General features: G+C 54.1%; 1 protein-coding gene across 4 annotated transcripts in view; it reads right to left on the bottom strand.

The window, feature by feature from the left end:
* Nucleotides 1-63: 63 nt before the first annotated feature.
* Nucleotides 64-23,826, bottom strand: part of KSR2 (kinase suppressor of ras 2) — a 76,824-nt gene continuing 53,061 nt past the window's right edge. For 2 of the 4 annotated variants that reach the window (XM_032128237.1, XM_032128239.1), the window contains 6 exons: nucleotides 13,797-13,893; nucleotides 10,044-10,177; nucleotides 6,347-6,478; nucleotides 3,730-3,859; nucleotides 2,698-2,831; nucleotides 64-1,408 (listed from right to left, as the gene is read on the bottom strand). In XM_032128237.1, coding sequence (XP_031984128.1) covers nucleotides 1,402-1,408; nucleotides 2,698-2,831; nucleotides 3,730-3,859; nucleotides 6,347-6,478; nucleotides 10,044-10,177; nucleotides 13,797-13,893 — 634 coding nt within the window. In that variant the 3' untranslated portion in view covers nucleotides 64-1,401. Of the gene's footprint in view, nucleotides 1,409-2,693; nucleotides 2,832-3,729; nucleotides 3,860-6,346; nucleotides 6,479-10,043; nucleotides 10,178-13,796; nucleotides 13,894-23,826 lie in introns of those variants that run through there. The other 2 variants (XM_032128238.1, XM_032128240.1) reach the window with 1 other exon arrangement.

Genomic DNA, 23,826 nt, shown 5'->3' with positions numbered 1-23,826 from the left:
TCCCACACATGCACGTGTGGGGATTTTAATTCCCCCACAATTAAAACACCGTCTCATCCCAGCTGCAATTAAGTTTCTAATCTTCATTTACTTATGCTAAAACAATTCCAACACCAGCGAGGAGGAGCTGGAGGAGCAGCCAGACAAACCAGGGCTGGTTAAGTTTGCAAAGCCTCGTCATGGCTCCAAATTAAAGCGAAAACTGAGACTACAATTGAATTATCCGAGATGGTTCCTGTCAAGCGATTAAGCTCCACAGAAGCCTGGGAATGCAATTTGCTCTCATCTGACAGCTCGTCTGAGGGGCTGGAGGGCCCATCCGAGCTGGGGGGAGAGGGAAATGCCAGCACATGGAATTCAGGTGGCAACGGCAGCTCCCGAAGAGAATTTTTGGGGGAAACTCTGGGATTTGGCTGATGGGAGATGAATATGTGAGAGGAAAATGGTCCTGGGCACGGCTGAGATGTCCCAGTGTGGGGCTGGGAGATGCTCTGTACAACCAGAGCTTGTCTGCATTCCCAGCTCCGGGAATGAGCCCGGGAAGGCCATAGGAGAGGGGATGGATCCCAATCCCAACTGCCCTGCCGCGCCCAGGCCCAGAGCATCCCAAACCAGGGGCTTTGGGAGCGAGGAGCAGAGGCAGGAGCAGGGCAGTGACGGGGAGGGCGAGAGGGCAGGGCTGGCTGATGAGAGACACGCCGGGAAAAGCAGATAAATTAACGGGAATGCGGATCTGTGCCCCGCTGGGAGGGAGACCCGCGGGGGGACACAGAAGTGGCCGCGGCTGGGAGGGAGAGGAGCCACTTGTGAAAGGTCAGCGCTGCCCACGAAGGGGCTGCGGGGGCGCGGGGGGAGCGGGACAGATGCATTTCCCCGCGGGGAGCAGCTAATGGCAGTGGCACTCCCTGGCCCCGCAGGGTCCGGGGATAAACTCGTGAATCAGCGACGTTCCCCCTTTTTTTCCATGACAAAAGCGTAAAGAAATAAATAAAGGGAATTAAATAAACCCAGAGAGAACCGAGAACAAGCCCTCCCCAACCGAGCGTCGTCGTGAGCGCTGGATTGGGATCAGAGGAGCCCTGGGGGCGAATTGAAGTCATTGTCCTGTGGGTCACCTCTGCTCGGGGTGGGGGGGGGGGGGGGGACTGTCCCCAGAGCCACCGCCTGTGCACGGAGAGCCGCCCGCTGTGCCCATCCCACCGCAGCCGGGCGTTCCCGGGGCTGCTCCGGCTCCTCCCGCCCGCGCCGAGAGGATTCCCGGGATGATGGAACGCTGCGGGGGAAGAGTCTCACTCCCGGCCCGCTGTCGGCCCCGCTGCTCCTCCGTAGCGCAGGGTGGGTAAGCGGAGAGGAAGAGGAGACCCGCTGGGGGAGGAAGGCACCGTCCCTTAACTCCTCCCGTCACAGCCTGGAAGGGACACAAGGAGCAGAGTCAGCGCTGAGCTCCTCCTCCCATGGAAACGTGGGGGTTTGTAGGGAAGATCTCGGGGAAAAAAACCTCTGGAACAGCTTTGCCACGGAGCTGCTCCCAAAAGCGGCGGCACCGGGGGAAGCCGTGAGCTCCTGCACCTCTCTGCCAGCCCTGCCTGGCTCCTGGAGCAGCATTCCAGAAGGGAAAGGGCTCCTTGGGTACCACCGCCATCCCTGTGCATCCAGGGTTTTGTGCCCCCTTGGATCCAGGGGTGGCAGAGCCTGAGGGTACCGCAGACAGCTCATCCCTGTACGCAGCCAGGATTCCCGGAGTCCGCAGGGAAGCCAGGACCTAACAGGAACAGCAGCCACAGCTGAATCCCTGCGGGAGGAATCAGCTCCCATGGAAAGCTGAGCTGGCACATCCTGATCAGCAAAAGATTGGGCCGGTAATTAACAGGGAGCTGCGGGGCAGCCCCAGCCCAGGGCAGGCAGAGCTTGGCTCAGTGATTGGAAAAACATTCCCGAAGCCAGCGGAGCCATTCCGCGGCTGCCTTGGGGCCCAGCGTCCTTCAAGCATTCCCTGGTGCCCGCTTGGAGCGTGGCTTGGGAATGAACTTCCCTCCTGATTAATGGCTCCCGTTCCGGGTGGGTTGGGGGCCGCCTGGCCGCGGGCTTGGCGCTGCTGCCGGCAGCCCCCCAGGGACAGGGAGTGGCACAGGGAACATTCCAGGCACTCCTGGGCCACCCAGATAAGGAAGAGAGGCAGTTTGTTATCAGCAGCAGGAGAGAGGCAGTTTGTTATCAGCATCTCCCAACCCTCTGTGAGGACCAAGAGAGATCCCAAAATGTCCTCACTTCTCTCCCTGGGCTCACATCCCTCCCTCCATCCCCACTTCCAGCCTCCAGGGATGCACGCTGGGAGCAGGAAAAGTCCCCCCCCGTGAACGCCACCCCCGCAGGGGCGAGGTTTTGGTTCTATTTGTCACAATATGACAAATTCCAGGGAGGAGAATGAGTTTCTGAGTGACTGCTCTGCGTTCTGCCTGCTGTTCCCACCAGGGCAGATCCCGAAATCCCGACTGGGGACCCACTGACGCCGTTTCCTGGAGCAGAGGGATGTGACTAAGCCAAAGTAATGGAGCGGAGCAGGATTTGGGCACGGGAGAAGAAGGCACCAGGCTGGAAGCTGCAGTGGCTGCGGGTCTGGGGACGAACCCCAGGCAGGGCATTCCCACATCCATTAAATCCGGGAATAGGGAAGGACGGGCAGGGATGGGGACTTACTCTGCCGACTTCCAGAAGTGCCCCGGGTGCGAAAGGCGGCGGTTGCGCTTTGGCAGTTTCTCCAGCATGTCCATGAGCTTGGTGAAGGTCGGTCTCTCCTCCTGCTCGTAGGCCCAGCAGAACAGGAGGATGTCCTGGAGCCACAGGGAGAGCGCGTGAGGAAACCCAGCCAGGCCCTCTCCCACCGGGAATTGAGCCAGGCCCTCCCCCAGCATGACCCCTGCACCCAATGGCCACGCCACAAGGACCCCGTCTCCATCCCCACATCCTTGGAGGGGCTGGGATGGAAGGGATGTGTCCATCCCGTGAGGACCTGTGTCCATCACTGGATCCTTGTGAAGGGTTGGGATGAGGGAATGTGTCCATCCCGTAAGGACCTGTGTCCATCGCCACATGCTTGGGAAGTGCTGGGATGGAGGGCACGTGTTCATCCCATGAGCACCCAACTCCATCACCACATCTTTGGGAAGGGCTGGGATGGAGGGGATGTGTCCATCCCATGAGGATCCCATTTCCATACCCACATCCTCGGGAAGGGCTGGGATGGAGGGGATGTGTCCATCCCACGAGCACACAACTCCATCCCCACATCCTTGGGAAGGGTTGGGATGGAAGGGATGCATCTCCATCACTGAATTCTCATGAAGGGCTGGGTTGGAGGGAACGTGTCCATCTCATGAGGAGCCATTTCCATCATTGGATCCTTGCAAAAGGCTGGGATGGAGGGGATGCCCAACCCACGAGGATCCCGTTTCCCTCCCCACATCCTTGGGAAGGGTTGGGATGGAAGGGATGTGTCCATCTCATGAGGAGCCATTTCCATCATTGGATCCTTGGGAAAGGCTGGGATGGAGGGGATGTGCCCAACCCATGAGCACCCATCTTCATCCCCACATCCTGAGGGAGAGCTGGAGCAAAGGGAATGTTCAAGCTGAGCACAGCAGTAGGACCAAGCCTGGCTGGATGAGACTGGCAGATCCCAAGACCAGGTCCCAGTCCATGCCCAACCCCACAGGACCCCACAGCACCTACCGAGATCTCCTTGCCCATCCCGATCTGGCTGAGGTTGGGCTTCATCCCTCGTCCCACCTGCCAGATTATTGCCTCCGCTGGCTGCGTCTTGAAGGGCCATTCCCGGGCGTGCAGCTCGTACCAGATGGTGCTGTGGGGAGACACCAGGAATTAGAGACGGAGCAGCCGGCAGGGATTCGGGATGGGGCCGTGTCCAGCCACTGCACCACATCCAACATCTCTCCCTGCTCCAGAACCACGTCATCCAGGAGAAGCTTTGTCCCAGGTGACACCAGAGGTGCTCAGCCCTCACTACAGAGGTGTCACCTCTCCCATTTTCCAGATGAAAGCTTGACCTGGAGCAAGCCCTGATTCCCACCAGGGGAGATTCCTGAGGGAAGGATGACAGAGGCTGGTGGAGGCCCAGGCAAAGCCATCCTGGGACATTGAGTGGGAATGTCCCACCTGGATGCAACAGCACTGCCCACGGAGCAGCTGAAGAGAGGACCTTGGGGATCCAGATGCCACCACTCCAGCAAAATTCCAGGAAAGGATGAGCCCAAGAATTCACTTTCACTCCAGCTTTTCCCTTTTTCTCCTCCAAAAAGCTCTCCAAAAATCCGTCCAAGCCGTGCCATGGACCATCCCAGGTGTCCTCACCAGGTGATGGCCACGTGAAGCCCCGGCCATCTGCTCCCACTCCTACCACTAAGCCAAGCCCTCTTTTCCGTGAGGAATCCCAAATCCAAGGGAATATCCCAAAACAAGGGTATCACCAATGGAGCTGGTGGGCACCCCCATGGTTTTCCACCCCTGCTACTGCCTGGAAGTTTTGCATCCTCATTTTCTGGCACCCGGAGCCTGGATGAGCCAGGATTCCCGCAGTGCCAGCCCCACTGTCCGAGGCAAATCCCCTGGATCCGCTTTTCCCTTCCAGGGATGCCCTCGTGACCACTTAAAGTACCAAAAAACAGGGCTAAAATGACATCGGGGTGGAAAAATCTGTCTGGTAAACGAAAGATTCCTCTTGGTTAGGGAAGCTCCCTGATTTCGGGAATGGGAATTCTGCTGATTTTGGAAAAATCTGCGCAGTTTGGCTGGAAATCTCAAAAAAAAAAAAAAAAAAAAAAGGATAATGGGAGAATTATGGGGCTTGGAGAAGAGCAGATCCTGTGGGCACGGGACAAAATCCTCAGGAGGAGCATCTAAGCCCCCTCAGATTGGATTTACTGCATCCAAGGCGTTAATTCCAGTTTCCTCACTGGGAATTTCTGTCATCTTTAAAAGACCTTTTCCTCTTGCTGTCCCTGAGCCTCAAATCCCTGGAGGGAAGTGGCCCCTCCGGATCATCCCTGAGCCTCCCGGGCTTGATGGAGGGCAGCAGAAACAAGAAAGAGGGAAAACGTGGGGAAAGCTTTCCATCTTTTCAGGAAACTGGCGCTTTCCATACGGGCAGAGCTCACACTTGAGGGGAAAAAAGGGAAAATTGCGTCTCCCCACCCACTCTCACTTAGTTGGATACGATCCTTTAATTACCTCTTTATTTTTGTGCTGGAGTTGTACCTCAGGGAGGGCAAAAAAGGAAAAGAGCCAGACCCTTCCAGCTGTAATTACTGCGGGTTTGATGGGAATATTGCCTCGGATATAACGGGCCCACGCTCCCTAATCCCACAGCCTTCGAGGTATCCATGAGAAAATTAATCCTCTGGGGAAAATCTGCGGCTGCCTCGGGAAGGGTTTATCGAGGTGGAATTGGGCTCCTGCCCTCAGGGAGGTTTGTGGGCAGATAAAGGGCAGGAGGAATGAATGGTTCGCTGAGGAAACTTCGGAATTCTCATTTTCTTGGCTTTTGGCAACTCCTCGTAGAGCTGGCACCACCACCAGCCCCCTGCAGCAGCTGGAGGGGGGAATTGGGGTGTCCAGGGGCTCCAAGAGCTCTGTTCCCAACCTTCCCAACCATCCATCATCCAAGCACCTCCTCATCGGTTCCCAACCCAGGAGCATGCAGGGGAGAGATGATGCCAGGCTGGCATTCCCAGGATTCTCCAGATCCCGTTGCCCAGAGCCATCCTGATCCATGGCCAAAATAGGAGAATTTGGGAGAATCAGGGTGCCCAGGGGCTCCCAGAGCTCTGTTCCCAACCTTTGGCATCCCCATCCATCATCCAAGTGCCTTCTCATGGGTACCTGCCCCAGGAGGGTGCAGGGGAGAGATGATGCCAGGCTGGCATTCCCAGGATACTCTGGATCCCATTGCCCAGCGCCACTCTGGTCCAAAACAGGAGGATTTGGTTATCTGGGGAGAATTGGGCTGTCCAGGGGCTCCTGGACTTGTGTTCCCACCCCAGCCCTCTGCATCCCAAGCTGGCATCCTCAGAACACTCTGGATCCCATTGCCCAGAGCCAGCTTGGTCCAAACCAGGAAGATTTGGCGATTTAGGGAGGTTTCACTCAAAATTTCTCGAAGCACGAAGGTTCTCCCAACCCAGCGATGGGAATTCCACCCGGCATAATCCGCTTGGATTTGGGGCACACCAACATGATCCTTGTCCCTTCCTGCATGCTCAGAGCAGCTCCCACCCGACCCAACCACGCCAGTTCCCTGCTGGCCGTCCCCGCGCCGTGCCCCGGGACTCACCCCAGGGCAAAGACATCCGAGTGCTTGGAGAAGGGCAGCTTGTCCTCCTCGGTGTCCGGAGAGAGCTGCCGGATGATCTCAGGAGCCAGGTGGCACAGCCAACCGTTCTGGATCCGCAGCTTGTTCTCCCTCCTGCCGGGACACGGAGCCGTGGGTACCACGGGGGACAGCACCAGCACATCCCCAGCGAGCAGCCCTCAGCTTCCCACCCTCTTCCCAAGGTTTTTAAGCCTGGTTTTCCCCGTATCATCCTTGGAAAGTCAGGTTTTAACCCTGCTCTAGAAATGTTGGCCCTGCCAGGGAGCAGGACAAAATTTGGGCACAGGATGGTGTTTAAGGGGAACTTTGGCTCTTCCAGGCTGGGGATGGGGATCTGGGGTCTGCTGGGGCTCGTGCTGTGCCCATTGCACCAAAACTCCTTAAAGGATCCAGGGGTAAAGTGAGGATAAATTCCCGCACCGTGGTTGGAGCAGGATGTTGGAGTGGGGTCCACAAAGTGCGTCTTCTGAGCAAACCCATCCTAAAATAACAGCCTGGGAATTGGTGTTTTCACGTGTTTGGCCCCAAAACAGCCCCTCCAAGTCCAAGCCTCCAATGCCATCTCCCATGGGAGCAACCTGGCTTTGTAACAAACCCTCATTTCACCTCATCTGTCCTCCCTTCACCTCCCCAAGCTCCCCCTGCTCGGGATAAACGCATTGGAATCCTTTGGCCAATGGCTGAGGATGACGTCGGGGACTTCTCCATCCTTTGCATCCTCCAGCAGGCACCTGGGATACACACTGCTGGCTCCAAAATCCCTGGATCGTCAGTGGTGGTGACACCTGAAGAAGCTTCATCATGGGTCTGAGCCCGAATTCAGCAGCAGGAGGGAACAAAGCTGTCCCAGGTCACGCTGGGCTGGAGAAGGCAGAGCCCTCTGGCTCGTGCCAGGAATTTCTCCCTGTGGGTGCTTGGAACCCTCCCAAAGATGGGGATGAACAGGACTAAGGGATGGCTGTGGGGTCATCTGTCCTCCTGAATGTCCGTCTGGGGCCAAAATCCCATGGGACACCATGCAGGGATGGGGTCCCACCTCAAAGCTGACCGATAATCCCAAAACGACACAATCCGGATCCTCCCGTCTGCAAAGCCATCCCCGTTCCCAGCCGTAGGTCTGGCAGTGACCAGAGGGACCCCGTCCCTGGGGAAGGACGCTGCCACTCCCGGGAAGCGCTGATGAAGCCTCCTCGTCCCCTCTGGGGCGTCGATGGCTCCTCTCCACTCCCTGCGTTGGAATCTCCACCGCAATCAGCGGCTCCGGCGTGGCTCGAACCCTCCAGAGCACTTCGGCACAGAGGGGAGGCTTTCAGCTGCCCAGCCACCTCCCTCCACCCTCCAGCTCTTAATTACAAACCCACATTAAGCACCTGGGCAATTAAAAAGGCTTCGGCTCGCTCGTCCTTCCCTGTGCCCGCCTCTCCATCCTAGGAAGCAGCACTCGGATCTCCTCCAGCACCCTCAGCAAGGTTGGGTTTGCTCCTGGGGCTTCCATTTCTGCGCAGGGAGGGGCTCAGGGCTGTGACATCCCACAGGCAGCCTCGGGATGCTCCAGGGGCTGCATTGGGACGCACAGCTCATCCCTGGGCAAAGCTCCTGTGGGTTGTGAGCTCCCAGCAGTGAGGGCTGGGCTTTAGTGGGATCCCAAAAGTGGCCCAATGACAGCAGTTTGAGGGTTTGTGACCAAATTTACCTGACTTCACAGCCACAACCAGCTGAGCAGCTTCCAAGCCACCCCCAGGGCAGAGGCAGGAGCAGAAGAGCTCCTCAGGCTCCTCAAGACCCACCTCATGCTCCTCCTAATTCCAGAGCAGCCCCACCGAGCCCAAGAACACTCAAAGAAGGAAGGAATAAATCAGATGTCACTGGGATGAGACCCCAAGTCACCAAACCTCTGCAGGAAGTGTTTTAACCCCAGAGAAACCAGCTGAAAAAATGCCACCATCCTTAACCTGACCTCCATAAATTTTGTCTCCTTCTCCAGAGACATTTTTCCAAGCCTCTAAAGACCCAAATCTGGGTTTTATCTCCCTTCTTCATCTGAGAGACACCAAAACGGGGAAAACCCACCTTGAAAAGGGGAGATCAGACCTACAGACCCTTCCTGTTCCAAGATCCATGGTGGCCATGGATCCCTGCTCTTGTCTGAGCTCTCCTCCAGCAGAAAATATGTGCTACCAGCAGCCCAGGGCACAAATTGTCTCATTTTCTCCATTCTCCCAGCAAAACACCACGCATTTCTGTCCAGCCTTGCTTTCCTGGCCATCCTTCCTCTCCTGAGTCGTCTCTTGGATTTTAATCCCCCAAGGGACATCCCAATCTCGGGCAGAGGTGGCCACACATCGGCCACCTCATCAGAAACCCCATTTCCTCCGTCTCTCGTTCCATCTCCGGAGCATCTCTGACCTTCACAGCAAAGATTCCTGGCAAAACTTGTCTGGTTTTGCCCAAATCCTCATTCCCTGCTGGAATGAGCCGTTCCTTCCTCCTGGCAGGCCCTGAATCCCAAACCCTCCACCCAGCTGCCCAACCAGAGGCAAACCCCATTTTGCCACAGCGGGAGGCCCTGGATTTCCTGGCCTTCCAGAGCTTTTGGCCAAGTTTGTGCTAAAATCTGTTGATATTTATCCAGGCAGAGTGGAAAACCTGGGAGTGCACAGTGTGGCATGGAGAGAGGCGGCCGCTGCCGTTCCCTCAAATCCTTTGACATCACCACTGGGAAACTGGGAGAAAATCCATAATTTCCAAGGGGCTTTTTATCTCCTGAGCATCTTTGCCGTGGAAATGGAAGGACCAGGAGGAAACTGCCTAAGCTTGGCCTGTGCAGCTCTCAACACAAAGGATTCAGTGGGAAATCCAACACAAAGGATTTATTGGGAAAGGTGGGAAAAGTCAGCAACGTTCTTATTTCCCACTTCAAAAAAAAAAAAGGAAATATCATCTCTGTTCTTCCTTCCCCACTTCTGTTTCTTTTTTCCCCCCCAGCTTTGTTCTTCCTCCTTTCCACAGCTGCTGGAACTCTTTGTCCTGCCATTCCTACAGCTGGAAAACCTCCCCACAAAAAATTTAATAAGAAATATTTACCAAAACCCTCAGATTTAAAACCCTCCGAGAGCCCAGTGCTGTGAAAGTCCCAAGCTTGGCTCTCATTTTCCATGTCTTGCTCCATGCCCGGCACAGACACCATGGCCAGATGTCTGTAATTCCCAAAATGTCACCAGAGTGGGGATGGCACAGGGATGGCATCACTCAATCCAGGCAGGAGATGAAGCAGATGCCAGGGAATTATAACGATGGAAAGGGAAAAGCCAAGGAATGAACCGGCCCTGCTGCCACAGGAGCATCTCCTGGGTGGCTGCAGGGTGGTTTGGCTATGGAATTGAGGCATCCCATGGGAAGAGGTTGGTCCAAGGTGCACAATCTGCCTCTCCGAACAAAAATCCCGGAGATTTGTGTGCGGAATTGTGCTCCTTCCCACGGATCAAAAACAACTCCCTTCAAACCGAGCAGCCCCAGGACACCCCAAGGCCCCTTGAACCCATGTCTGCCGAGGCTGGGGACACAAACAGGCGCTTGGAGAAGGGGTTTTTTGAATCTTTCCCCATGTTCCCAGCTTTAGGGCAAGGGGAGGAGCTCCAGTGTGTCCGTGTCCTCCTACCTGCCCGCTTGGAGAACTCCAGAGATGCTGAAGAGCCCGAAGTCGGTGATCACCACCTTCCCATTGTCGTAGAAGACATTCTTGGACTTGAGGTCCTTGTGGAGGATGCCCTTGGCATGCAGGTATCCCATTCCCTAGGGTGGCACAGAGAGAGGAAAACACCCCGAAGTTACAAAAGCAGCACAAAGGGACGGGATAATGCCAGAGCGGGGCCGTTCCCATGGGATACTGGGAGCATCCGTGAGCCACCGTGGCACAGCCAAGCTGGACCGCATCCCCAAAGGGCCCTGCAGGAAAGGAAAGTGGCTGGAGGGGTCCCTGCTTTGGGATGGGCTCCTGGAGGGAGATGGGATCGTGGCGTGGGTGTCCCAGCTGCCACGGCGCCCACTCGTCTTCCTGATTAATCGATTCCGCGGGAAAAATTAACGGCAAGCCCACCCGGCAGCCGCTTCCCTGGAATCCTCTGCTGGGAAATGGATGGTGATGATGTTCTCGCCTCCGTTTTTTTGGGGGCTGGGAGAGGAGGGTAATAACCGCTCCCCATCTCCCTGGCGGAGCCATCGGCGCTTCCGACGGCCCCATCCGCCTGGAAACAGGCGCCTCGCGGGAGTCCTGCCTTAATTCCTTCCCCCAGGAAAAACTGCTCGGCGGTTAATTAAAATTAGTGCTAATGAGGCACAAAAAGGCCATGGGTGGGAAATCCGAACTCTCCTGTTTAGCGCTGGCAAATCAAGCAGAGTGCCGGCAGCTCCGTGTGGCGGATGTTCAGCTCCGCGGGATAACTCTAGGAATGGGGAGGGGGATAAAGCACATTTATCCCGACTTCAGCAGGGATTTTGATGCTGTCCCACTTTTCACCCTCCTAAGCAGACTCAGGGAAAACTTGATCTGCAGGATGCTGATGAAGGATCGATGCCCAACAGGCCAGCAAACTGTTGCTTAAGAGGGAATATTGGTTGTCTGTCACTGGAAAAGGGGGATTTATTAACTGGAATTCCACGGGGATCCATCCATCTTGAGTCTCATCTTTTCATCTATCATCATTAACCACGCAGGCTGCGCGAGGAGAATTCATTTTTAAGCTGGCAGCTGATGTGGAGCCAGAAGACCCAACCCAAATTCCACCACCTGGAAAAAGTGGGAAAACAAATGGAAAAACACCCCAGCCCAGCAAGGTATGGGGGTTTCACTGCAACCCATGAGAAGTAAATCCTAAAGAGCTCCTACCAAGGGATGCTGCGGGAAGGAAAGGATTTGGGGCTGGATGCCAGGACCATTCCAGGCACCAGGATGAATTAGGGGTCTCCAGCTCCCAGCACATGAGATAATGGTGGGATTTTAAAAATCGGCTCTCAAATGTCACCGTCACCTCCAGAAAGTGCCAGGGTGGAGCAAGGAACAACATTCCGATGCTTCTCTGGCCAGGGTGCAGTGCAGGGCCCTGAGCATCCACGGATGAGCCCCAGTGCCATGGGAATACTCTGGGGGTGAGGAGATCCAGAGCAGCAGCAGGATCTTGCTCCCACCTGCTCCCACATCCAGCTGGGAGCTCGTCTCCATGGAATCATTAAACACAGCCCGGCCTTTGCTGAAGGAATTTCTCCGGGCAAACCCAAATCCCTCACCTGGCTCCGCACAGATCTCACTGCAAATTCCAGCCCTGGCACCCCGGCCCCTGGGATGATCCGTGAGGAAACACTCAGGGCCCAGTAATGCCTTAATTTGCTCGGCTGTGTGAGAAGCCAGCTCCCTCTGCCGGCACCGCTCCCGGGATAAATCATCCTTCCCCTCCAGAGGAACTCGGGATAACCTTGCACCCATTAATCCAATAATCTGGGCAGCTCTCCCGTCACATTCCAGGACTCAAGGGATAAAATCACACAACTGCTGTGACCGGGCAGCAAATCCAAAGCCTCTGGAAAATGCAGCCCCAAGTCCACCCAAACCAAGGTGTTGGGATTTGCCTTCGCTTCCCAACCCCCACCACCTCCAAATCCACCACAACATCTGCTGGAGATGGGTGGGGAAAGGTGGGAAGGCTGGGAAGCTGCTCCTCCACAGGAATGGGCCGTGAGGTTGGGTCATGGCATTGTGGCAGGGCTGGACCTCGCCGGGAATTCCCTTTGGTGCCTGGAGAGAGCCTTTGGAACTCTGCTAGTTCCTCCAGGGATCTGGGCTGGATACAAAGTCCCTCTGCCTCTCAACACCGCAGAGTTGGAGGTTTCACACCCGTTCTGAACAGGCAGCAGCTGCAGAAAACAAGGATCTTTCAGCCTCATCCTCGAAACCCACACGGAGCAATGAACCCACGCAGGGAAAGGGGCTGAACCAAGCCATTCTTTCCACTGGGAACATCTGGAAGGCAAAAGCCCTGAGCACGAAAAGGGGGGAAAATACAAGGCTAAACTGTGATGCTTCAAGTGTTTTCTCAGCAGGAAAAATCCACGTCTAAAAGGTGGAAAACATGGATCAGAAGTAGGAATTAAGGAGGGAGAGGCTCTGGGCTGCCTCGGGCACCCCCAACTCAGGCTGCGGCTCCGAGGTAGCAAAAGGTTCAGGCTGTGCTCACCTGTCAGCTCCTGCCTGGAGACTCCAGTAGGATCGAAGGAATTTAAACTTAAAAGTTAAAACTGGGTCTAAATAAACACAAAATAGGCGATTTAATAAGAGACAGCCTAAGCACCATCAGGGGAAAAGGCACCATCCAGGAAATACTGCCGAACATGTTCTGCTTTATAACCTGGATTTGAATATTTAAGAGGGGGTTAAGATCTGCCAGAAAATCAGATTTTCTGCTGTCTTCTCACAGTTAAACGTGGGATCAGCTCCAGGTTTGGGCTCCGGGGTGGAAGTGCTGGCTGACCTCGAGCAGGGCATGGGGGCAGTGTCACAGCTCCCATGGCAGGACACGTGCCAAGTATTTTTGGTGATGAATACGTTTGGAATCACAACGCAGCCCCGCTCTGGCAGACAGCTCAACACCTCAGTGCCACTGCCGACCTCTCATGGGAAGCTGTGAGGGCTCAGGACCCAAATTCCCGGCCACTCCACCCTGCCACGGGAGGATCCTCCCCGGGATCGTTTATAGGATCACGTCTGAAGTGTGGAAGATGCTCTTGGAGCCATCCCTGGGAAAGGGAAAGCGTTTTTAGTTCTGGAAAATGTACATGAGCTTGGCCTCATGGCACCATGGCATGGATTTCTCCAGGAGCTTTGGCCCTGGGAATGCTTTATGGGAATACTGGGAATGCTGGAAGTGTCTAAGGCCAGGTTGGATGGGGCTTGGAGCCTGGGATAGTGGAAGGTGTCCCTTGGATGAGTTTTAATCTCCCTTCCAACCAAAACCACGCCGTGATTCCATGACTATCACATTTTTTTCCCAAGAGGAGAGGAATATCCAACCAGGAACTCCCTCAAGCAGCAATGCTGGACTTAAAACACCTGAAATTCCGACGGGGAAGAGGAGCAGTGGCCAGGATGAGCCCCAAGCACGGGGAGCCCATGGAAGCTTTGGAGCCACCCCAGTTCAGCCACATGAGAGAGGTCAAAGAGAGCTGGATTTTAAAGCCAAGGAGTTCTATCCTGCCCAGAATCCTTGGATTTTAAAGCCAAGGAGTTCTATCCTGCCCAGAATCCTTGGATTTTAAAGCCAAGCAGAGCTATCCTGCCCAGAATCCTCGGCTGCTCCTCTCCCGCTCCCCAGAATGAGTGGATCGGGCTCTTGGCTGGGTTTTTTGCCGGACCCAGACATACCTTCACGATTTCTTGTGCTATCTGCCTCGTCTTGTTGACATCCAGGACGATTTTGGCGTCCCTCACCACGGAGTAGAGAGTCCGTCCTTTACACAGGCTGGAGGAGCAGGAAAAGGGAAAGAGAAGTTACAAACCCTCCTGGAGAAACACCCCCAGATTATAAAGCAGGGAGCTGTACATAATCCCTGGATTTTGGCCGGATTTTGGCCTCTTGGCTCGAGGCAGATCCAAGATTCCACAGGGAACCGGGGGCTCTCCCAGTTTGGCACTGGGAGGGAGCTCTCGCTGCTCCTGGCATGTCCTGGTGGCACCACCATGGTGCCACAAGGGACAACTGGGGCTGGCTCCTGGCTTTTCCCTGTATCCCAGACCTCAACAAGCCACCTGGTCCTCCCGCTTCTGAGCTGTTGTGCAGAACTGGCCGTGGCTCCCTCCTCCTCCTCCTCCCTCGGGATACAAAGCTCGCAGATGTAAAATGAGTCAAAAGAGGAAAGACAGGGAGGGGGAAAAAAAAAATCCCCCAACCCAACCCCATGCACTGTACAATGTCCTCCAATTTTCCTTCTCGTACCAATTACAGTAAAATCTATTTACAGAGCCTTAATTACCAAAGGCAGCTGGATTTTGGGGATGGGGGGGGGGGGAGATGGATATAAACCAATTAAAAATATATTGACATTTGAATATCATAATGGAGGACGTGGGTGGCTGCTGCCTCGACTCCCGCCCACAAAAAAACGGCTTTTTTTTTTTTTTTTTTTTGCTTTTCTCTATCCACCCACACTCATTCCAGGCAACTTTGGAAAGACGAGACTGGATACCTGTGCCTGGGAAATAAAACACCCAACGCACAGCTCGTTAAAGAGGTTTGGTGACTGCAGATGTTGATTTGATTCTGTTCTGGTTAACAAATTAAAAGTTCCGGGCTTTCATTCTGCTGCTCTCCCCCAGCTCGGCTCCACTGCTTTCCCCTCGCCCAGTTCCTCCTGCCCTGGGAATTCCAGCACGCCCTCGTTTGGATTCATACCCTGGGAGAGGTTTTGTCCTTTTTGGGTGAAAATCACCCCAGAATCATAAAAGAGAGTCATGGAATGGTTTGGGTTGGAAGGGACTTTAAGGACCATATAATTCCAGCCCTCTGCCATGGGCAGGGACACCTTGGATGGGGCTTGGAGCAACCTGGGATGGTGGAAGTGTCCCTGTCCGTGGCAGGGGTGGAATGGGATGAGCTTTAAGGTCCCTTCCCACCCAAACCATTCCATGGGTCCATGAAACCCAGAAGAACCCCAAACCTGCCAAAGGATCCTCCTGCTCCTAAGCCAGAAGCTCCACATCACTCCATGGGCAGAGAGCAGAATTTTCAGGACAAGCAGCGAAACAGGAATGGGATCAATCCCATATCCCGTGGGTTTTGGAAAGACAACAGCACCCTTCAAAGTATTTCCTCCCTAGGCATGTTAGAAGTTGTCCTGCTGGGCACAAGTGACCTGCAGTGGGGATTTAGGGCAGCAAGTGCCCCCTCAGGGATGGGTTTTCCTTGCTCCGGTGTCCCAGCACATCCCTGAGCATCCCAGCTGGATGTAGCCCTGAGGTGGCTGCGGTACGAACACGCTCCCTCTAAACCGTCTTCCCACCTCCTGCAACACTTCAGCTGCAGTCAAATAGGAATTTGCTGGAGATTAGGATCCAAGCGCTTGGAAATCAGTGATAAAATCCTTGGGTTTACGCAACCGCAACGAATCCAAGCGTGCAGAATAACGACGGACACGAATTCTCCTTCCACCACCTTTATTTTTCTGCACTAATTTGCTGCATAAACCCACCAAGCTTTAAGCTCTGCCACACAACAGCCTTCTGCCACCTCCATGACCTGCCTGCACGCACAGGAGTTCCCCCAGCCCTTCCCCATTCCCAGAAAACACGTTTTCTCCCAGAGAAAACCATTTTACAGCCAGTTGCCTGTGATCTGAATTGGTCTCAAATTGACACTGGAAATGCAATGAGTGGATTAGCGCTGGAACGGGGCTGGATTCCAGCCCTAGGGCGAGTTAAGATCAGCTGTTTTCCTGGGGAAGGGTTGTTTAGAGGAAAATCCTCACATTTCTGCCTATCTGAACTCCTGAGATAACCCCGAGAGCAGAGCTTGCAGCCCTTTGCTGATGAGATTCCCATCTTTCCACTTCGTTTACAGGATTTCCAAACCCTTCCCAGCGGATGGAGCCACCGCAGGAGAGCAGCCAGACCCACGGTGGTGGCACCGGGACATGGCACTGTCTCCTCTGCTCCTCAGACCCTGGCAGAGCCATCAAAGCAGCCCAGGTGCTTCTCCCCTCCCCTCGATGAGTAACGGCTCCGAATGAATTCACCGAGCGCCTGCCGCCGCACCGGCACATCCGACTTTTCCTGCCGGATAAGGAGCTGCCAACGCGGAGATAAAGCCCTTTGATACCTTTTGTGCAGCACCTGAGCCCATTCAGCCACCACCTGCAGAACCTTTTCATGGCACAGCTCAACAATTCCGCTCCTCCTCATTCCTCAATCGCTCCCCATTCGGGCAGGACAAAGCGGCGCCCGGGGCACGCTCGGAGTCTTCTGCCTTTCCACTTGGAGTGGTCCCTGCTGAGCGTGGCTTTGAGGGACATGGCTGGGGATGACAAGGCCACAAAATGCCTACTCTCGACACCAAAAACAAGGCAGATGATTTGCATCTTCAGATGGATCACGGTTTATTCAGCGCTGAAGTGAAAATTCATAAGGAATTCTTGTCTTCTCCTCCCAAACTTCTCCGTCCCACCTGGCAGCAGAGCAGGTTGATGACACATGCCCCGGTGCCACGAGGTGGCCAAATGCCATCCAGAGCTGAGGGGTGGCAGGGACAGAGATACGAAGATCCTTCTGGGGGTCCTCAGGAGCGCACCTCATCCCATGGCACATCCACATCCCGGTGCCTTTCCCGGCACCAGGACAGGCCCAGCCCCATCCCTCTGCAGATGCCACTCTCAATTCAAAATGCGTTTTTGAAGTGTTCAGCCAAGCAAGCCAAATCCCAAATTGCTTTATAAGCACTGCATTCCCAACGTGGGCTGGAGACATCGGCAGCGGGAGCAAAGCCAAGGCGGCTCGCAGAGGAACAATTCGGGATGAGGGCGGAAGAGCTGGAGCGCTGCCTCTGGGTGTTTTTGCTGTTCCGTGGGAAAACAGACTCATCTGTCTGTCATCCATTCGAGTTTTTCACCCCTCTCTGCAATATTGATGGTCATCATCTCTACCCTGGTGGCCAGCACCTCTACACTGATGGTCATTGTCTCTACATTGATGGCCATTACCCTTAAGTGGTAGCCAACACCTCTACATTGACAGCCACCACCTCTATACCGGTTGTCATCACCACTACACTTGTGGTCATCAAGTCTACACTGATGGCCATCACCTCTGCATTGGTGGCCATCACCTCTACATTGATGGTCATTGTCTCTACACTGATGGCTATCACCTCTGCATTGGTGGCCATCACCTCTACATTGATGGTCATTGTCTCTACACTGATGGCTATCACCTCTGCATTGGTGGCCATCACCTCTACATTGATGGTCGTTGTCTCTACACTGATGGCTATCACTTCTGCATTGATGGCCATTACCTCTACACTGATGGTCATCACCTCTACACTGATGGCCACCATGTCTCTATTGATGGCCATTACCTCTACACTGATGGTCATCACCTCTACACTGATGGCCACCACGTCTATATTGATGGCCATCACCTCTACACTGATGGTCATCACCTCTACATTGATGGTCATTGTCTCTGCACTGGTTGCCAGCAGCTCTATACGGGTGACCACCATCTCTACATTCATGGTCATCACCTCTACGCTGGTGGCCATCACCTCTACATTGGTGGCCAACACCTCTACACTGATAGTCACTGTCTCTACATTGATGGTCACTGTCTCTACACTGATGGCCATCGCCCTACACTGATGACCATCACCTCCATACTAATGGCCACCACGTCTATATTGATGGCCTTAACTCTACATTCATGGCCATCATCTCTACATTGGTGGCCAACATTTCCGCAGTTGAAGCCCCATCCCGGCTCCAGCTCAGGAGCAGAGATCATCCCGAGCCGGCAGCCCGGCGGTTGTAGGATGCGTTCCATCACTCCAGGAACTTGGTGTTTCCCTTCCTTCTTCCCATCCACATCAATGCCCATTCAATGAGAGAAATGATAAATGCCAGACCCCAGGAAGTTCATTCCTTGCCGGGATATGGATTTATAGGGAAGCAGCTCGGGTACCATGGTGACAGTCAGCACTATAGACCCAGGGGAGACACTGGAGAGGAGAGCGAGGTGGGGAATTAATAAAAAATGCTTTCATATAAAAATACCTCTGCTCCCAAGTTACGTCTGTGCCGGAGGAAAGACACGGCAAAGGATGCTTGGATGCTCCCACATTCCCCAGCTGTTTACCCACTTGGAGGTTTTCATGGAAAAAGGACCCTTTGGGGAATGTCAAGAAAGAAACAGCAACAGGAAGCACTGAGCCGGGACTTATTTGATTTCATTTGAGCAGGACCAGAGAGGGAAAGAAGGAGCTCTGCACATTCTGGCACGTTCCTGACTTATTTGGGAAGTTTTCCAGCTGTTCCCATATATTGGCTTGTTCCTCTCTTTTCCTGGCAACGGCGCTTTTGGAATGTGACGGCTCCTGAGGTGTTTCACAACAAGGAAAATCGAACAAGGCTGGAAGAGCAGCAAAGGGAGAGCTTTGGGTTCACTTTTATCCCGAGGTTTTGTTTTCCTCTAAATGGATAAGGAATCTCGCCCCCTTGACTCCCTGCCAATGCCAGAGCGAGAGGAGCAGCTCAGTGGCAGTATCCAGCCTGAAATTCCTCAGCCCTCTACATCCAAACACCATAACCATGACCAGGGAGGAAAAATTAGGATATTAGGGAAAATTTCTTCACTTGAAAGTGTTGCCAAACCCTGGAACATCCCTGGAGTCCCCATCCCTGGAGGGATTTAACAGCCGTGTGGATGTGGCACTTGGGAACACGGAGCAGTGGTGGCCTCAGCCGTGCTGGGGGAATGGTTGGAATTTACCATCTTAAAGATCCTTTCCAGTCTAAACAATTCCGTGGTTCTATGGAAGCAGCAGCCAGGGAGCGGCAGCTTGGTGGCAACTCAGGGCCATGACCTGAGCAGCAGCACCCAGCAGATCCCAGCCCCTCCCGGCTGGAAATACTCATCCCATCCAACCCCATTCCAACAGAACCCAAAGCAACCCCAATGGGAAGCCAAGGAATTCAATTCCTGCCATTTCCAGCACAGCCCATATCCCCAGCCTGGAGATGGGAGAGACCCTCCTGCTCCTCATGGAGGAGCCTCTGCAGAGCCAAACCAGCGGGAGGAAGCAGAAAAGCCCTGGAGAGCCAACGCTCCCCTCATCCCGCTATCTCCTGCCGATGGAAGCACTGGCTTTTGCTGGATATTACTTAGGCAGCAAAATTTTCCTGCCAGCAGCTGGCACGCAAGATAACTACAGCCAAACCACAAGGGCTGCAGGAGGAGGAGGAAAAGGAGGAGGAGGAGGAGGAGGAGGAGGAGGAGGAGGAGGAGGAGGAGGAGGAGGAGGGGGATCAGCCTCCCCGAAAAGTAGCTCCAACTCCATCGTCGCCTTGGAAAAAAACAAGTTATTTGGAAAAATCCAACTCCATGCATTTTTATTTGGAGGAAATAGAGGAGACGAGCTCTTCTCCAGCTGCGGGGAGAAGAGCTCGGAGCCAGGTGAATGCAAAGCAGCCCCCGGGGCTTAGCTAAAGCCAGGCTTATGAACAAGTCATCCGAAAAAACTCCATGCTCCAGGTGCCACTTGCCGCCTTTGGAAAGGACACGCTCGGAATCGGCTCCGAGAGGGAGGGTTGGGCGCACAGGGATGAGTGGAGGCGCCTCGACCTCCTCGTTTCTGATATATTCTCTGCTCCTCCTGCTGTTTTGAACTTCAGGGAGGAAAAGAAATTTAAAAAAAAAAAAAAAAAAAATCCTTTCGGAGACAGGAATGAAACCTTGGATCGAGCCGGCTGCTTCCCTGGAACCCGGCTCCACTTTGGAATAGTAATAATAATTATTATTATTAATAAACAATTAATGCTGCTGTCATGGGAAGGAGCTGTTTCTTTGTCTAGGCAGGGTGCCAGCACACGGATCCCACACAGGCAGTCCTGCTCTGTCCCAAAGATGACCCCAAGCATTGAGAGTGCTCAGAAAAAATCAGGAACGATGCTGGGATGTCACTCATCAGGGACGGGAAGAGCTGACACGATCGGAAGGAATTTTTGGGACCATCTCTCAGCAGGCCACTTAATCAAAGGCATTTCCTTAAATCCCTTCCTCTCCAGCAAAGCGAATCCTGCTGTGTTAAGCACTTTCCCGGAGAATTCGGGGCCAAACCAGCGATATTTCCATGGCATTTGGAAACACTCTTAAAACACAAAGGGAAAACTTCCCCCCTGGAGCATCCTCCACGTTAAGGAGCAGCCGCCGGCAGGGATTTGATGCTCCAGCGGATAAGAAAAGCTCAGCCAGCCCCAATGTTTCGACATCAAACACAGAGGATCAAGCTGCTGCTTTTCCCCATTCCCAGCCATCCTCTTGGCTCGGGATATTCCAGGCCCCTCCCCAAGCTGCTGTCTGCCGCTGGAAGATAGATCCAGCTTTAATGTGTATATTAATCCACGTATTGACTTGCTGTTGTCAGTCGTTATCAAGATTTATCCAGCCTGATGGCCTCGTATCGATCGGGGGGGAGTGTATTCCCACGGGTCAATCCATTCTGATCCCACGCCTGGCATGAAGTCGATCTCCATTTATTATATTATCTACGAGCTCCATTATTTAACTGCCAGGGAAGGGAATGCAGCAGAAAAGCAGGAAAAGGGAAAACAACGGGGGCAGAGGAGAAGGGCCTGGCTCCTAAAGCGGGTGTTTGAACGTGGACAGGGTTAGGGGAGGCAGGAATCCATGGCTTCCCTTCCCAAAACGGACCCAGGAGTGCGGAGAGAAGGGCAGGACCTGAAAGGCACCTCGGAAACACTCCAGGATCAGAGACTCGTGGAATGGTTCGGATGGGACGGGACCTCAAAGCTCAGTTCATTCCACCCCCTGCCGTGGGCAGGGACACCTTCCACCATCCCGGGCTGCTCCAAGCCCCGCCCAAGCTGGCCTGGAACGCTCCCAGGGATGGGGTAGCCTGTCCCAAGGCCTCACAGGGAAGAATCTCTTCCCAAGATCCCATCTAACCGTGCCCTCTTCCCCATGGGAAGCCGTTCCCTGTGTCCCATCAGTGCATGGCTCCCAAGCCTGGCATGGAGCAAAACAAGGTGGCAACTCCGTGCCTCAGTTTCCCACCCACTGAGCAGGATTTAGAGCTTCTCCTTCAATTCCCAGCGCAGGAAGGAACGCTGGGAGGATGCATTTTAAGTCCATTGAGAAGAAAAATCCAATTTCAAATCCAGAATCCTGGAATGGCTTGGGTTGGAAGAGACTTCAAAGATCCTCTCATTCCAACCCTTGCCATGGGCAGTGATGCCACTGAGGATATTCAGGGCTCCATCCCACCTGACCTTGTTGTTCCTTCAATTTGTGGTTCATTAAAGCTCTAAGGACAATTTGGATCCCCTGGAGGGATCAGGGAGCTGGCTGCAGGCACCACAGAGCATCCACAGGGATGCCTTGCTTTCCACCCTTCCCCTTTCCTCCCATCCTTCAAATCAGGTTAAATATCCCCAGCTCCCCGAGCATTGAGATTTACAAGCCCCAAATCCTTCCTAGCTGGGCTGTGCCTGTAAATGTCAGGAGATCTGGCACTGGGAGAGGCTCGGAAGAGCCGAGAGTTTAAAGCCAAGCTTTGTCCAGAGCTCTTCCATGCCCACCAGGAGCAGGGTCCAGGGATGGGAGAGCATCCCTTGTGAAGGGCTTGTTCCTCCCAGCAGCAGAGCCGAACATTAAATATTGGCAAAATCCAGCACAGAAATCTATTATAGAATCAAAACAAACCCCAATATTTAGTCCATGCAAGTTATCCAGGAATAAACAGCTGAAGTGCCTTGGCTATCCTTCCATCCCTCGCTCTCACACCTTCCCTATTAATTAGTGCCAGGGAATGTGAAATTAAAACCTGTTTTCCACAGAGAAAAAGGAGCAAACTCTTATTTCATCTTCAATATCTCACGTTAGGACAGGGCCTGGGTTTATCTCCATCCCCCCACCACCAGCAGCTCCAGGGAAGGGTTTGGGAGATGCTCCCTCTCCAGCAGAAACGTTCCAAGTTCCTCTGCTCCAAAGGCACCTTCGACAAATTAATTCTCTTGACGCAGTTCTGCCAAGGTCAGGCTTAATTCCTAATGTTCCTCAATGTTCTCCTGTGTCTTCCCAGCCAGGGACATAAATCATGGCCACACAGCCCTGGTGGCATCACCGGCGGCACCCTGGAAAGCTGAAGCCACCCTGGCGTGACGAGAGGGGTCAAAACCCAGCCTGGAGCATCCCAAGGAGCAAATCCCAGACTCTTGGCACAGGCTCTGAGAGCCACGTTGGAGCTTTTAAGCAAAAACCCAAAGAATCTTGGAAGAGCTGCACCAAATCCCCCTCACAAGCCAGCAGGAGCTCAAAGCCCAGGCAAAGCCCAGCTCAAACCTTCTCCCAAACAACATTCCCAACCAACAGGAGCCCCCTGTTGCTGCATCCAGCGCGTTGATCCCCTGCTCCATTACAGACTCAATGAGCACCTGGAGCCTTGGGAAGCATCAATAAGCATCCAAATCTCCCTTTTTTTCCCCAGGAGGAGCACCCAGAATCCTCAAATGTGGGAGTTTCTGCTTTCGTGGGTGGCTGGAGCCATTTTAGCCAGATTAGGGAAGGACTTTACCCTTGGAAGACCCCCCCTGGGTGGCTGAGGCTTTTCCTCTGTTCCTGCTCTGGGAGCCAGCACCAGGAGCCCCAAGGAGCTGGATTTACCCAGGCCTGGCTTTGTCCCACTCCCCACCAGCAAAACCAACTCGTTATTCCAACAAACTGGGAGCTTTTCCAGCCCTTTCATTCCCGCCGAGCCGAGGACTTCACCGCCGTTTCCCACCATCCATTAAGCAGTGCTCAAAGCACCAAGGCTCGCACCCGCTCCTGCTCCAGACTAATTAAGATGGATGTTAATTGTCCCCAGCGCTCATTACCCAAGAGAAAACCCATTAGCGGCTCTGATGGAAGCGTTCCTTGGAGTCACCTCCCCCACTGCTGAAAAATGCTGGATTTCTGCTTTTCCGTCGCTTTAAGAGACAACTCGGGAATCATGGAATGGGTTGGGTGGGAAGGGACTTTAAAGCCCATCCAGTGCCCCCTCTGCCATGGCCAGGGACACCTCCCACTGTCCCAGGCTGCTCCAAGCCCCAGTGTCCAGCCTGGCCTTGGACACTGCCAGGGATCCAGGGGCAGCCACAGCTGCTCTGGGCACCCTGTGCCAGGGCCTGCCCACCCTCCCAGGGAACAATTCCTTCCCCATATCCCATCCAGCCCTGCCCTCTGGCACTGGGAAGCCATTCCCTGGGTCCTGTCCCTCCAGCCCTTGTCCCAAGTCTCTCTCCAGCTCTCCTGGAGCCCCTTTAGGCACTTTAGGAAGGGGCTCTGAGCTCTCCCTGGAGCCTTTTCCACTCTCAATCCCAGTGTTTTTATCACTGATGAAAATGTTAAACTGCGCTGGTCCCATTTATCCATAAATGTAGGGAAAATCAGATTTTTAACCTAAACCATCCCACCCTCGGCCAGCTGCTGCCTCAGTTTCCCCTTCCATTCTTTCCCCAGTGGGCTGTTTGGATGGGGAAATTTCGTTCTGCTAATGAGACGATCCCTGAATATTGCAGGCAATCAGGAAGGAAAACATCGGCATGGGGAAAAGTAAAAATAAACCCGGCTATAAATAACCCCCTTCCGGCAGCGCCGGTGGCACGACGTGGTGAAGCCCCTTCCCAGG

This window comes from Corvus moneduloides, chromosome 18 (assembly GCF_009650955.1).
Source record: "Corvus moneduloides isolate bCorMon1 chromosome 18, bCorMon1.pri, whole genome shotgun sequence".
In the NCBI taxonomy this organism is placed as follows: Eukaryota; Metazoa; Chordata; class Aves; order Passeriformes; family Corvidae; genus Corvus; species Corvus moneduloides.
The sequence above is the reverse complement of the archived record's forward strand: the minus strand, read 5'-3'. Positions and strand labels throughout refer to the sequence as shown.